This window comes from Anolis sagrei, chromosome 1 (genome assembly GCF_037176765.1).
Source record: "Anolis sagrei isolate rAnoSag1 chromosome 1, rAnoSag1.mat, whole genome shotgun sequence".
In the NCBI taxonomy this organism is placed as follows: Eukaryota; Metazoa; Chordata; class Lepidosauria; order Squamata; family Dactyloidae; genus Anolis; species Anolis sagrei.
The window spans coordinates 194,825,394-194,840,117 of record NC_090021.1 but is presented as its reverse complement, the minus strand read 5'-3'; the positions used below and the strand labels follow the sequence as shown (position 1 = coordinate 194,840,117).

The window sequence follows — 14,724 nt, the reverse complement described above, 5'->3', positions numbered from 1 at the left end:
AAGGCAGGGGGGTTCTGTGTGGGAAGTTTGTGGGTTTCAGAATGCTCTTTGTAAGTGAATTATAAATCCCAGCAACTACAATTTCCAAATGTCAAGTCTATTTTTCCCAAACTCCACCAGTGTTCACATTTGGGAATACTGAGTATTCGTGCCAAGTTTGGTTCAGATCTATCATTGTTTGAGTCCACAGTGCTCTCTGGATGGAGGTGAACTACAATTCCAAAACTCAAGGTCAATGCCCACCAAACCCTTCCAGTGTTTTCTGTTGGTCATGGGAGTTCTGTGTGCCAGATCTGGTTCAATTACATCGTTGGTGGAGTTCAGAATGCACTTTGATTGTAGGTGAACTATAAATTCTAGCAACTACAACTCCCAAATGTCAAATCCATTTTTCCCAAACCACCAGTGTTCACATTGGGCATATTAAGTATTTGTGCAAAATTGGGTTCAGATCTATCATTGTTTGCGTGCACAGTGCTCTCTGGATGGAGGTGAACAACAACTCCAAAACTCAAGGTCAATGCCCATCAAAAGGGTCTGATGGTCATGGGAGTTCTGTGTGCCAAATTTGGTTCAATTCTATTGTTGGTGGAGTTCAGAATGTTCTTTGATTGTAGGCGAACTATAAATCCCAGCAATTACAAAATCAATCCCAGCCCCACCAGTATTCAAATCTGGGCGTATTGGCCATTTGTGTCAAATTTGGTTCAGTGAATGAAAATACATCCTGCATAATAATATTACACTATAATGGTATAGTACAATATAGTAATATATAATACTAATATCGGTCTATGGTAATAATATAATATTTTGTATTTACATATTGTAAGACGCTCTAAGTGCCATTCAAGGTGAAAAGGGCAGCTTAAGAATGTCGTAAATAAATAAATATCAGATATTTACATGATGATTCGTAACAGTAGCAAAATTACAGTTATGAAGTAGCAACGAGAATAATTGTATGGTTGGGGGTCATTACAACATGAGGAAGTGTATTAAGGGGATGGCGGCATTAGGAAGGTTGAGAAACCCTGATTTAGCCAATGCTGGCAACTTCCAGCAAGCGCTTTTAAAGGGACGGATCCCCTTTCTCTCCTGGGATCAGGAGGAGGAGGAAAGGAGATGTGGTGGAGGAGGGCAGGCTGCATCTCTCTGTCTCTGGGATGACCTTGTTGGGAGGCAAGGCTTAAGCTGGGGTTGGGCGCCAGCTGGGGCACCAAAATAGGAGGCGCCCAGCCCCATCTGCTCCGCCTGTTTGCAGCTGCTCGTCCCTTCCAAAGATGGTCCGAGGGGGGTCCCAAGGCGGCTCCCTCCCCTCCCCTCCCCTCCCCTCCTGGGCAGCAGCCCTCCCCTGGAAGCCTCCCACTCGTGCTGTTTCCCTCCCTCAGCTGTGGTTCGGGAGAAGAGAAGAGGCTCGAAGCAGCGCCCGACAAGTAGTAACGGGAGCGCAATTGCGACTTCCCAGCTTGGCCCAAGTTTGCCTCCACGGGGTTGCCTCCAAGTCATGGAGTCGGGCAACACTTTGACAAGCCATGCTGTGGGGAGCACGGGAGTTGTAATTTTAGTTTCTGGTCTTCAGAAGGAAGGCAAGGCTGGTGCTGGGACACCCAAAGAGGGGAAGGGAGCAGAAGGGAAAGGGAGAAGGGAGCATGCTCGCTTTCCCCACAGCTTTCCTTCCATGTGCCCTGACGTTTCCTTGCCCTTGATGGCTCCTCAAGCCAAGGGACCCTAGTGTTGTCTGGGCTGTGAGAAGCCAAGGGACCCCCGTGTGGGTCTTGCTGAGGGGGAGGAAGACGAGGAGGCGTTCCCTCCCTGCTCCACGCCCCATTTGGCTCCTTCGGGGCGGCGGAGGGGGGCTTGCAGGCGACTCCTGGCAATCTCAGGGTCCTGCTCGCCTTTGTTTTCTTCCTTCCTTCCCAACTGGACCTCCTCTCCTCCTCCTCCTCCTCGGCCAAGCCAAGGTTGTCCCCTTGGAAGAGCAGGTGGGTTTTCAGCAAATTGGGGAGGCTGTCATGAATGGCACCTGCTTCAGAGGAGGGTCCTTGAAGCCAGGCATTGTCTCTCTGCCACGCTTTTGTTTACAAGTTGGAAGGCGAGAGGGAAAGGGGACACAGAGGGAAACCTAGGGACCCGCAGTGCTCCTCGGAGCTGCCCTTAGTAGTCGAAAGCACTGCTTTTGAAACTGTGGGTCCACAACCCAGGTGGGGTCTCCTTATCTCAATGTTAGGTGGCGTAATGGGTTAAACCAGTGTTTCCCAACCTTCCCAATGTGCAACTCCTTCATCCAGTTCTTCACCTTGTGATGACCCCCAAACATAACATTATTTTCGTTGGTACTTCACGACTGTAATGTTGCTACTGTTAGGAATCATCATGTAAATATCTGATATGTAGGATGTATTTTTATTTACTTGGCACAAATACCCAATACACCCACATTTGAATACTGGTGGGGTTGGAGGTGTGGGGACTGATTTTGTCATTTGGGAGTTGTAGTTACTGGGATTGATAGTTCACCTACAATCAAAGAGCATTCTGAACTCCACCAACGATGGAATTGGACCAAACTAGGCACACAGAACTCCCAGGACCAACAGAAAATACTGGAAGGGTTTGGTGGGCACTGACCTGGACTTTTGGAGTTGTTGTTCACCTACATCCAGAGAACATTCTGGACTCAAGGATGGATCTGGACCAAACTTGGCACGAATGCTCAATATGACCAAATGTATACACTGGTGGAGTTTGGGGAAAACACACCTTGATATTTGGGAGTTGTGGTTGCTAGGATTTATAGTTCACCTACAATCAAAGAGCATTCTGAACCCCACCAAGGATAGAATTGGGTCAAATTTCCCACACAGAAAATAAAAAATTAATACAGTTAAATAGATCATGGTTTTCCATACCTTGGCAAAGTCACTAACCAGAATGCAAACTGCCCTCAAGAAACCAGAAGATCAGGAAGGCATGTACACTGTAGAATTAATACTGTTTGACATCACTTTAATAATAATAATAATAATAATAATAATAGACTTTATACCTGCCACCATCTCCCCAATGGGGACTCAGAGCGGCTTACACGAGGCCAAGCCCAAACAACAAAATACAATAGAGCAAAACCGAAAACGCAAACCATTATATGATACCACTGATTATTAAATGTTGGCCCCAACCCCAAATTGGGTCCCCTCCTCAGCTCATTATTGGGGCCCCAAAAATATGGCAACAGTAAAGGTTTTCTGAGCATCACCTAGTGTTTGTTTTAGACATGTACACAACTCAGTTGTGCAGTGTTGGCAGTGCACTCTGTAAAATATGTTTCAATTGTACTTCATAAAAAGGGAAATCATAACTCGTATAGCCAGGAAGTTCTTCCTAATGTTCAGGTGGAATTTCCTTTCCTGAAATTTGAACCCATTCCTCCGAGTCCTAGTTTCCAGAGCAGCAAAAAACAAGCCTGTTCCCTCTTCCTTTCACGTATTTATACAAGGCAATCATGTCTCCTCTCAACCTTCTCTTCTGCAGATACAAAGGAGGGGATGCTTAGCACATGTAAGTCTGTCCTCTAGCATCTTGTTGCTCTTTTCTCCCTTGAAGTTACCACTTTATTCCTTTTTAATGAAAGTCTGTCCCTCCCAAGTGAACATGCCTAGTCATTTACTTTACAGATTATCTCTCATCACCATTTCTGATATTTCATTGCAGTGATGGCGCTAAACGAACAGGAGGAATACACCTATTTATATAAAGATCTTTCCCATCCTGTTGATTTTTTGGATGCATTCAGAATATTCTACCTGGAAGGATTATTCACTGATGTCACTCTTCAGTGTGCAACTGGTGTGGTTTTCCATTGCCATAAAGCTGTGCTAGCTGCTTGCAGCAACTATTTCAAGGCCATGTTCACCTCTGACATGAAAGAAAAATCGAAGAATCAGATCACAATTTCTGGGCTCAGTCCCCCAGTACTGGAATCTCTGGTGATTTATGCATATACATCAGAGATCAAAATAACAAAGAGAAATGTCCAAAGTCTCCTTCAAGCTGCAGATCGCCTTCAGTTTATCTCAATCAAGAAAGCCTGTGAAAAGTTTCTGATAAGGCACTTGGAAATTGACAACTGTTTAGGGATGCATTCCTTTGCAGAATACCATGTCTGTTCAGAGCTAGAGAAGGAATCTAGAAGGATATTGTTATCTAGGTTCGAAGAAGTGTGGCAGCAGGAAGAATTTCTGGAAATCAGTAGTGAGAAATTCCAGTTTATTCTCTCCAGAAAGAATCTCAGCTTTTGGAAAGAAGAAATCACATTCGAGCCCATTATTAAATGGATTGCCCATGATCTGGAGCAAAGAACAGAGTGTATTTATGATTTATTAAACTGTCTTGGAGCGGATTTTGATGAAATGTATTTGAGATCAGCCTTAAGTATGTACAAGAAACGCCGATTAACCAAAAATAAAATCAGGTCTCTGATACACCATGCACTAAACCCAAACCCCAAAACAAGTTCTACAAGGTCTACAGCTGTCATGTATGTAATTGGTGGGTATTACTGGCACCCTTTATCTGAGGTGCATGCATGGGATCCGCTAACCAATGCATGGATCCAGGGAGCAGACATGCCAGAGCATGCAAGGGAGAGCTACGCTGTCACTAGTCTAGGACCCAACATTTATGTGACCGGTGGATACAGAACAGACAACATTGAAGCACTTGATGCAATGTGGATTTACAACTGTGAAGCTGATGAATGGACTGAAGGTTGTCCCATGCTGAATGCACGGTACTACCATTGTGCAGTGACCCTGGGTGGTTGCATCTATGCTTTGGGAGGTTACAGAAAAGGCGCTCCAACTGAAGAAGCTGAATTCTATGACCCTTTGAAAAAGAAATGGGTCCCTATTGCAAATATGATTAAAGGTATGTCACATTATAAACACTTATTCTGTGATATTTGTTTGCAATTGCTGGTTCAAATGTCAATAAATAATCTGATAATATAGTATCTTCCTTCTCCTATATGTTTTATGTTTCTTCAGACTTTGAAGAAAAATCTAATCAAAACCATTGCAGTCTTTCGTTAATTAAAATAAGTGCATGAGAATTTTTTTTTTGTGTCAGTAGAGACTTGAGAAACTGCAAGTAGCTTCTGGTGTGAGAGAATTGGCCGTCCTCAAGGACATTGCCCAGGGGACGCCTGGATTTTTTTGTTGCACTCCAGGCCAGGAAGAAGCCCTCTGACTTAAAAACATCACACAACTAAATTAAAATGCAAGCAGTTTATTGAAGGTAATTTAAAAAGCATTAGTAGTAAAAACACTCCAAAGAAGTAGGTAAATCCAAGTAGGTAGAAAGATAAGAAGAACAAATAGTCCAGAAAATAAATAAATCAGAGCACATGAAAAACTAACCCAGAAACTTCCAGGGTAAAACTCCAAACATGAATCATGAAATCAAACAAGGTATAACATGAATATATCCAAGGCAAGACTGCAAGGTTCACTACAAGGTCTTGATTCAGTTCCAACGTTGCTTCGTCTGACCACAGATTCTGTACTTGGCACTTTTATCCCCTCATCTACTCTAAATCTCCACCAGAAACTGGTTTCTTCTCAGCATTGACTCTGTTATCAATTTCTCCCTAATAATAATACATGATGTAATTGTAACAATATTATAAAATTTGTAATAACATTATAAAAAATTTGATATGATGAATATTGTTTATCCTTTCTGAAAGCCTTTCATTAATATAGTATTACTGATTAGGGGTTGGAAACGCCACCGCTTGTGTCTTGAGTGAAGTAATCTATGTCACCGGAGGCCACTATGGTTATCGAGGAAGCTGCACATATGACAAAGTTCAGAGCTATCAATCTGACAGTAATCAATGGAGTATCATCACCACCAGTCCATATCCAGGTAAGCTTTACATCTACTCAGCAGTATGAGTAATGACATAACAATTAGTATTTTTTATTCCCATCAAAATTTTCACAAACTTTGCTCCCATGTTGTCTTATCATTCTACAGTCCATACCCTTGTTAGCAGTCTTATTTGGGGTGCACTGGAGATTGCCATGGTCTGGTCAACAACCTCCTCAATGTTTCTGTTGCTTGTCTATTCACCTGATTTCACTTAGCATATAAAAGAGAAAAGGGTAGAGCAAAGTCCTCCATTTGACTTATTCTCTCTCTCTGAACATTAGGAGAGGCGTATTTGCATCAAAGAAGTTGGAGAGGATGATTGGTGCTGTCACTGTCTTATACAAATAACACAAATTTGAATTCAATTTGAAAGGATATTTGCTATACTCTTGGCCATTTGCTGGGGTTTGGATTCATAGATTTTTTCAAGGATTCTTTGTGGTGATCAAGTGCTCTTATAATTTCTGGCCACTGCAGTGGGAGATAGTGGCCTCAGACTCATCAACATGAAAAAATATAGAAGGACAGGAACTATTCCTTTTGTTGCAGTGAGGGCTGGCCCAAGACATTTTATTGCCTGAATTCCTGGGAAAGATGACACTCTTCTATTCCATATAGAAAATGCAACCTGACTGCCAACCACGTTGTACTTCAGTACTGTCCTCCATTGCAGGGGAGTCCCGGCAATATGGTGAAGTGAAATTTGCTCCTCAGTGATCTCTGAGGAGAGAGCTGCCAGCTATGTGTTTACTGACCCTAATTGCCATTTTCTTGATCTGGAGGAGCAGATCAGAAAAGAAACTTCACAAAGCTAATTTTCTTGCTTCTAATTAAACAGCTGTTATTAACAGTTGTTGGCACTGGTGGCAAGCTGCCCAAAAGACATTCCACACATATCTGATCACTGTCATTCAGCACAAACTTTGTCAATCGCTTTTTAATAAAGAAGATATGAATGAAGCTTCATCACAGGTCATCACTCATGACCAAGTATGATTTTCTTCCAAGGATAAGAGTCTTGGCAGTGGGTCCATAAGTAACTGTAGAGACCTATTCTGGATCTGCATGGTCTTTTGCAGTGAGGACATACATTTCTAGATGGAAGGCAGTCCCGACAAGGGTTGGCTTGATGTGCCTTCCTCTTGGCATGTTTCTCCTTGTTGCCCTCTATTTGTGCCTTTTCAAAATCCACAGCACCGTTGGCAACAGCTGGCATGCAGTTAGAAAGCTTGAGGGCCAGGGCTTCCCATTTCTCAGTGTTTGTTCCACATTTTTAAAGGTTTGCTTTAAGTCCATCTTGAAATCTCTTTTGTTGTCCATTCCATTTTCTGTTTTGGAGCAGAAAGTAAAATAACTACTTTGGGAGACGGTGATCAGGCATTCAGACAACACGACCAGTCTAGCAAAGTTGATGGCAGAGAATAATGGCTTCAATGCTGATGGTCTTTGCTTCTTCCAGAACACTTTATTTTTGACATTGCAAAGAGACTGGTTGGTAACTTTGGTTTTCTTGATGTTGTTTAAAATGGCATGTAAATCTTCCTCTGAATGATCAGTCTGCATTATCATCAGCATATTGGAGTTTTTTTAGCAGAAGTTGTTGTGACCTTAACTTTTTAAAAATTAGAAAAGTGGTATAAAAAGTTGAAGGGTAGAAATAGTGATTTTTTAAAAATAAAGTGATAATTTTAAATTGTTAATTTTAATCTTTATTTCTTCAGTTGATTTTAACTTGTATTTTTAACTCTGTATAGTTTGTTACATGTCTTTTAATAGTATTTTATCTTTTGTTTTAATGATGTTGTATCCCACCTTGAGCCACAGAGAGAGGTGGGAAATAAATTTATTATTATTATTATTATTATTATTATTATTATTATTTAAAAGGAGTAGCAATTTGGTAGTTAAAATCAGCAGGCAAAGAGTGGAAGGCTCATAGAATAGTTCTAGTAGTAGAATTTGTTGAGTGATTTCAGCTCCACTAAAATCATGAGGGGCTCAGTATGTCTAGCTTCCCAGAAGGCCGAATGAGACACAGTTGGGGTATAAGGCAAAAGCAGGAGTTTATTCTCATTGGCCAGAGAGGATGTCAGCAGAGAAGTGATCTTGTAACCTGCTGTGCTTAGTAATCCTAAATTTTATGCAGAATCCCCTGAAATCAAATGGAGAAACCTTGTTTCAGTGCTCTTACATTATGACCCCTAATTATGTTGTCTTCTTCCATATCTACCAAATGCCTGGTCTGTTTTGCTTTTAAAAACCCTGCTTCAAATAGTTGCTGAGCCTTTATTTATTCTCCATATAGAATATGGATTGTGTTCAACTGCATTGGAAAGCAAGCTGTACCTTGTGGGTGGACAGACCACAATCACAGATTGCTATGACCCAGAGCAAAATGAGTGGAAACAGAAGGCTGATATGATCGAAAGGAGAATGGAGTGTGGTGCTGTTGTCATTAATGGATGCATCTACGTCACAGGAGGCTATTCTTCTTCCAAGGGGTCCTATTTACAGAATATTGAGAAATACGACCCAGAATGTAATAAATGGGAAATTGTGGGCAATCTCCCTATGGCTATGCGTTCACATGGTTGCGTCTGTGTGTACAATGTGTAACCAGACAAAATGACACATTTTTGTCAAGAAGAAAATGTCCAAGAGCCTAAAATTAAAGAAAGGTGACATGACACTTGTATGGGACTTGGTCTATGGAAGAAACATGTCTTCCAATCATGATGTAACACTGCTCAAATTGTCTTTTATTGACTGGGAAACTTGAGACCTACCTAAAAGTCTATTAATATATAGATTACTACTTTGGGGAGGGAAGGAGTTATTATTTCTGGTTTCTCACTTTTTAAGTGCCTGTATGTTCTGATTGTTGCTAGATACTGGCCAAAACAACTACTGGGTTCTGATTTAGTAAAGGAAAATCAGCCATTGCACTTTGGTGCTACTCTGGATATTTTCTCACCAAATATGATGTAAACTCTTCCATTCTCTCACAAGAGTGTTAATAAATCCAGACTTTTTCTGTTACAGCATTCAACATACTTTTCCCTCTTTATTGCTGGCTTTTTGTTGTCAGTAATAAAAAAAAGAGTATTTTATTTCATATCCTGAGAAAGTTCCCGAGATGTTGAAAAGCTCACTTCTTGGTGAGTGTTGCATTGGTTGTTAACAAACCCACTGTGGTATTGTTTCTATCAAAACAGTATTATTTCTTTAAAGTTTTGTCTAATAGAGACAATATGCCTGTACCAGTTTTCCCCAGCCATAAATGTTGTGCTATACTTTGTGATACTACTGTATACAAACAGCAATATGTGATGGCTGTACAGCACATAATTCGTTTGTGCATATTGTGAAGCTGCTTAGCTCATGAACTGTAAACTTGAATGATGTGAATGATGTGTTCCTTTTTGGAAAAAATGTTAACCATAAAAGTATTATTTAATATTTGCACATTATTTTGTAGTTAATGTTTGTTTTTGAACTGCCATCAAGAAAAATGATTTTAATTTAACTATTTTACTGTGCTTATGTTATATTGTAACATTTTCTGTTAATTGTACTGCTGAAACCATTACATATATTCTAAATCTATGTTAATTGGGGATATAGAACAAGTATAATGGGTCTCTTTTTGTTTCCACTAAAACAGACTTTCAAGTTCCATACTGATTTTGCACATAAAAATGTATTCTAAGTATCAGATTATAGGTTATTTTAACTGATGTATGTTGTAAAGCTCATGGTTTCAAAACGGTAACAAATTTACAATTGCAAAAAAGGACTAAACCACTCATGGTGTTAGGTAATGTTTCTTGGGAGATATCTTGACTACCCTGAACACATCACATAAAGTAGAATTTGTGAAGGGAAGGAATACTGTAGAAATTGCCTTTAAAATCTATATTTCACTCCCTAAATAGCTAGACTCAATGGCAAAGGACCTGATAAATTGGATTTGGATGATCCTGCTCTTCTTTGTCTAGACTAGAAATTAGCAACACTGAAACCTGTAGGTTGTAGGCTTAAATACTATGAATAATTCTGGGTTGTGTGGCATCATTGTATTATTTGCTATAGCTTTTTTAGTGGATATAAGAATTAATGCTTCTGACATCAGGGCAACAATCTGGATGAATAAAATTCCTCACATGGGTAAGAATTATAGCTGCCTTTAAAGTTAGAGGTACCGGCACAATAATATAACCTGAGTATGCCACAAGATTAAAGCCCCTGGGGTCATAATATCCAAATGGGAACAGATGTGGAAAATAAAGATTAAATTCACAAAATGTTATGGACTAAGAGAAAATTTCTACATGATAATACATGGTGCCAGAAAGATTAGCAAAGATAGAACCAAAATTTTTAAAAAGTTTGTTGGAAATGTCATCAGAAAGAAGGAACTTTTTATCAATGTGGTAGACATGTCCTACAGCAAAAATTTAATAAAAAATTATAATTCAGAAGAACATTGAAAACATTTTTTAAAGTCCCACTAGACCCAGACTTATAAATTCAACATTCTGAATTCTGATGCTCTTTTACACATGGTAACTACAGCAAGGATTGTTTATACTTTTGGAAGCAAGAAGAGCAGTATCTGCTAGAGCAGTATCATAATGGCTGGGGCAAGCAAAGACACCAGAGTTAGTGTTTCCAACCCACTGCAACTTTGGTTGCAGTGTTAGAAATGCACCTTGAAGTGGTTCTCTTTATTTATTTACTTGTTTATTTATTAAAGTGGAAATGAATGTACAGCTTTTGGGTTCTCAGAACAATTATTGCACTTACTGTTTTCAAAAACAATAAATGTTATGTATTTGAAAATACTTTGGTTAGTTATGATTTAATAATTGTAGTGAATACATTACTATAGCATAGCCCAATGAGCAAGAGGGTTTTACTGGTGAAATCAGAGTTTGGGAATTTTTTTTGGACGATAACCCGCAGAATCCCCCATTGGGATCCTGAGAGATGCTGTCCAGAAAGTTCCTTGGGGGTGGCGTGGGGGGGCTACTTTTGAAAGAAAATGATTGGTTGGCAGCAAAACTGCTCTTGTAACATCTGTAGGTTTATATTTGACAATATGTTTGGGTAATTCTTCTTCCTTTTTATTCAGAAATACTTGGTGAAAATAAGTAACTTTATGACATGTCCAAGCAAACTGTTTACTCATTTAACAGTTCAAGGAAATTTGTTCCTAATGTAAAGAAATCTATCTTGTTAATGTTGCCACATATAACAATAATAATGATACATTCTATCGTTACCCGCCTCTTCTAAGGGCCAAGGCAGGATACAACGAAGTCAAAACCTATGAACATAAAATACACACATAAAAACACATAATGATACAAACACAGGGTGCTAACTCAATGTATAGTCGTAATAGAATGAAAATTCAAAACAAATGATTCAGAGTTGACTTATTTAGCTGTCAAATCTCTTCCAGCAGGTCATTCTACAGAATACATCATAGTTAGGTAGTCCAAAGTAAAGCACATAACTCTGGAACGAGGATCTCCCCATTCTTCCTTTGAGAGATGTTGTGATTCCACGTTCTAACTAAGGGAGCATCTACAGTGAAGAATGAAAGTGATGACACTTTAGTTGCAAAGCTTGATGCTATGGAATCCTGGGAATTGTAGTTTGATGGGAAACCATCACTCTTTGGCAGAGAAGACTAAAAAGAAACTCCCATAGTTCCATAACATTGAGCCTCGGCAGTTAAACTGCATTGATCCTTTATTCTGAGTCCCTTTGAAGTGATAGGGTGGTATATAAATAATAATAATAATTGTTATATAACCTAGGGTAGTTTCAAGCCCAATTTGGCACTTGAGTAGCACTAGGTGGCATGACTCACCTTCCCTCAGCACTTGGCTATCCCATCATGTCTAACTGCTAAATGTTAGAAATTGACGTGAGAAGTAACCTTTCCCAAATGGATGGGTGTATCATCTCAGACCCGTTTTGCCCATGTTCAATGATCTAGTGGTATTATTATTATTATTATTATTATTATGTACAGCTTTTGTGATCCCACTGAAAAATCCTAAACACTTGAAAAATATATTTTTTTTAAATTAACAATAAAAACAGCCACACTAAACAAATACTGTACAGATTTCTACAGAATTAAATATTATATAGAGAACCGTAAAATAGAAAGCAACTGAGGAAGACCTTGCTCTCTGGTCTTTTACAAATGAGGAAGAAGGAAAGGGAGAGGAGGTGAGTGAGAAACCAGGATGTTTACAAACAAGTAAAGAAAGTGAGATGGCAGTGGATGAACTGAGTCTCTCACTTTCAAAGCTGAAGGGTATGTTATTGTGTGCCTATAAACAATTTCAGAGGCCCCTTCCATACAGCTGAATAAAACCCAACATTTTCTGCTTTGAACTGGGATATATGGCTGTGTGGACTCAGATAACCCAGGGCCGTTCCAGACAGGCCCTATATTCCAGGATCTGAACCTGGATTCAAAGCATCCCCGACAGAAGGCCATCCAGCCTATGGTTAAAAGCCTCCAAAAGAAGAAGCCTCCACCACACTCCAGGGCAGAGGGTTCCACTGCTGAACAGCTCTGACCATTAGGAAGTTATTCCTCAGTCAATCTGTTTATCCCAGATTATCTGGCAGCGCAGACTCATATAATCCAGTTTAAAGCAGAAAACCTGGGATCGGATCCTGGGATATAGGGCCTGTCTGGAAGGGCCTCCAGTTCAAAGCAGATATTATGGGATTTCCTGGGTTATATGGCTATGTGGAAGGGCCCTTGACTTGGCATTTCCACGGTGTGCTCAGAGGGCATTTGCCTTTGCCTTTCTTTGAGGGCCCTTCCACACAGCCATATAACCCAGAATATCGAGGCAGAAAATCCCACAAGATCTGCTTTGAACTGGGTTATCTGAGTTCACACTGCCATTTATCCCTGGCCCCTTCCAGACAGCTAAATAAAAGCCCACATTATCTGCTTTGAACTGGAATATAAGGCAGTGTGGGCTCAGATAACCCAGTTCAAAGCAGATCTTGTGGGATTTTCTGCTTTGATATTCTGGGTTATAGGGCTGTGTGGAAGGGCCACCAGTTCAAAGCAGATGTTGTGGGATTTTTATGCAGCTGTGTGGAAGGGGCCTGAAAGTGTGCGACACAGCCCTATACCCCAGAACATCAAGGCAGAAAATCCCACATCCTGCAAATCTCTTGGGAAGACAGGTGGACAAACGTCAGCATGCTGGAAGAAGCAAAGACCACCAGCATTAAAGCGATGCTCCTCCGCCATCAACTCCGCTGGACCGGCCACGTTGTCCGGATGCCCGACCACCGTCTCCCAAAGCAGTTGCTCTACTCCGAACTCAAGAATGGAAAACGGAATGTTGATGGGCAGAAAAAGATGGGCTCAAAGCCAACCTTTAACAGGGCATAGGGTTACAGCCTGTGCTGGACGGGGTTACACTCCCCATGAAGATGCAGGTTTGCAGCTTGGGAGTGATCCTGGGCTCATCGCTGAGCCTGGAACCCCAGGTCTCAGCGGTGGCCGGGAGAGCTTTTGCACAATTAAAACTTGTGCGCCAGTTGCGCCCGTGCCTTGGGAAGTCGGATCTGGCCACAGTGGTCCACGCTCTTGTTACATCCCGAATAGATTACTGCAATGCACTCTATGTGGGGTTGCCTTTGAAGACTGTTCGGAAACTTCAACTAGTCCAGCGGGCGGCACCCAGATTACTCACCGGAGCGTCATACAGGGAGCATACCACCCCTCTGTTATATCAGCTCCACTGGCTGCTGATCCAGTTCCGAGCACAATTCAAAGTGCTGGTTTTGACCTACAAAACCCTATACAGCTCCGGCCCAGTGTATCTGTCTGAACACATCTCCCTCTACGTCCCGCTTTGGAGTTTAAGATCTTCTGGGGAGGCCCTGCTCTCGGCCCCACCTCTATCACAAGTTAGGTTGGTGGGGACGAGGAGCAGGGCCTTTTCAGTGGTGGCCCCTCACCTGTGGAATTCACTCCCCAGGGAGATTAGGTCATCAACATCCTTCCTCTCCTTTAGAAGGAAACTAAAAACATGGATGTGGGACCAGGCCTTTGGGTAATCTGGCAGACAGACAAAGGACAATGACGACTAGAATTGATAGGATCTGACAATGTGGAATGAATTTACAGACTCTGAGCTGGCGAACGTTGAGCACTAGACCGGTTTTATTGATAGTGATGTATAATTGATTGTTTTAATTGTTTATAACTGTCGTCTATATATGTTATTTTATTGTTGTGTTGGCATCGAATGGTGCCTTTTGTAAGCCGCCCTGAGTCCCCCCTCGGGGGTTGAGAAGGGCGGGGTAGAAGTACGCAAAATAATAATAATAATAATAATAATAATAACCTTAACAACTCTGGCATAGACACTGAGGACTGGGAAGCCCTGGCCCTTGAGCGCTCCAGCTGGAGGTCAGCTGTGACCAGCAGTGCTGCAGAATTTGAAGAGGCACGAATGGAGGGCGAAAGAGAGAAGCGTGCCAAGAGGAAGGCGCGTCAAGCCAACCCCGACCGAGACCTCCTTCCACCTGGAAACCAATGCCCTCACTGCGGGAGAAGATGCAGGTCAAGAATAGGGCTCCACAGTCACCTCCAGACTCACCAGAACACTGATCCTGGAAGACTATCCTCCTCGGACAACGAGGGATGGCCTAAGTAAGTACGTGGTGCTGCAGAGCACTCATTCATTCATTCCTCCTCCGGCAGAGACAGGAAGGGGGTGGGGCGTG

At 41.4% G+C, this 14,724-nt stretch overlaps 1 protein-coding gene and 1 long non-coding RNA gene across 2 annotated transcripts; one reads left to right on the top strand and one right to left on the bottom strand.

Moving 5' to 3' along the window:
* The first annotated feature begins 1,380 nt into the window (after positions 1–1,380).
* On the top strand, positions 1,381–10,763 carry KLHL23 (kelch like family member 23). Its single transcript, XM_060778761.2, has 4 exons — positions 1,381–1,985; positions 3,715–4,929; positions 5,779–5,931; positions 8,243–10,763. Exons 2-4 carry the CDS (start codon positions 3,717–3,719, stop codon positions 8,551–8,553), a joined length of 1,677 nt encoding a protein of 558 aa, XP_060634744.2. The 5' UTR covers positions 1,381–1,985; positions 3,715–3,716; the 3' UTR covers positions 8,554–10,763.
* Positions 5,274–14,714, bottom strand: LOC137097636 (uncharacterized). The gene is made up of 2 exons (XR_010910319.1): positions 14,598–14,714; positions 5,274–8,089 (listed from the first exon to the last, which is right to left on the bottom strand). It is a non-coding gene; the product is annotated as an uncharacterized lncRNA (long non-coding RNA).
* Positions 14,715–14,724: the final 10 nt, after the last annotated feature.

What these genes read in the sequence shown, in the direction of transcription:
- KLHL23 (XM_060778761.2), top strand. Translation starts at nt 3,717, where the DNA reads ATGGCGCTAAACGAACAGGAGGAATACACCTATTTATATAAAGATCTT. An exon ending in TATTGCAAATATGATTAAAG is followed by an intron (nt 4,930 to 5,778) that starts GTATGTCACATT and finishes ATTACTGATTAG; the next exon opens with GGGTTGGAAACGCCACCGCT. An exon ending in CACCACCAGTCCATATCCAG is followed by an intron (nt 5,932 to 8,242) that starts GTAAGCTTTACA and finishes TTCTCCATATAG; the next exon opens with AATATGGATTGTGTTCAACT.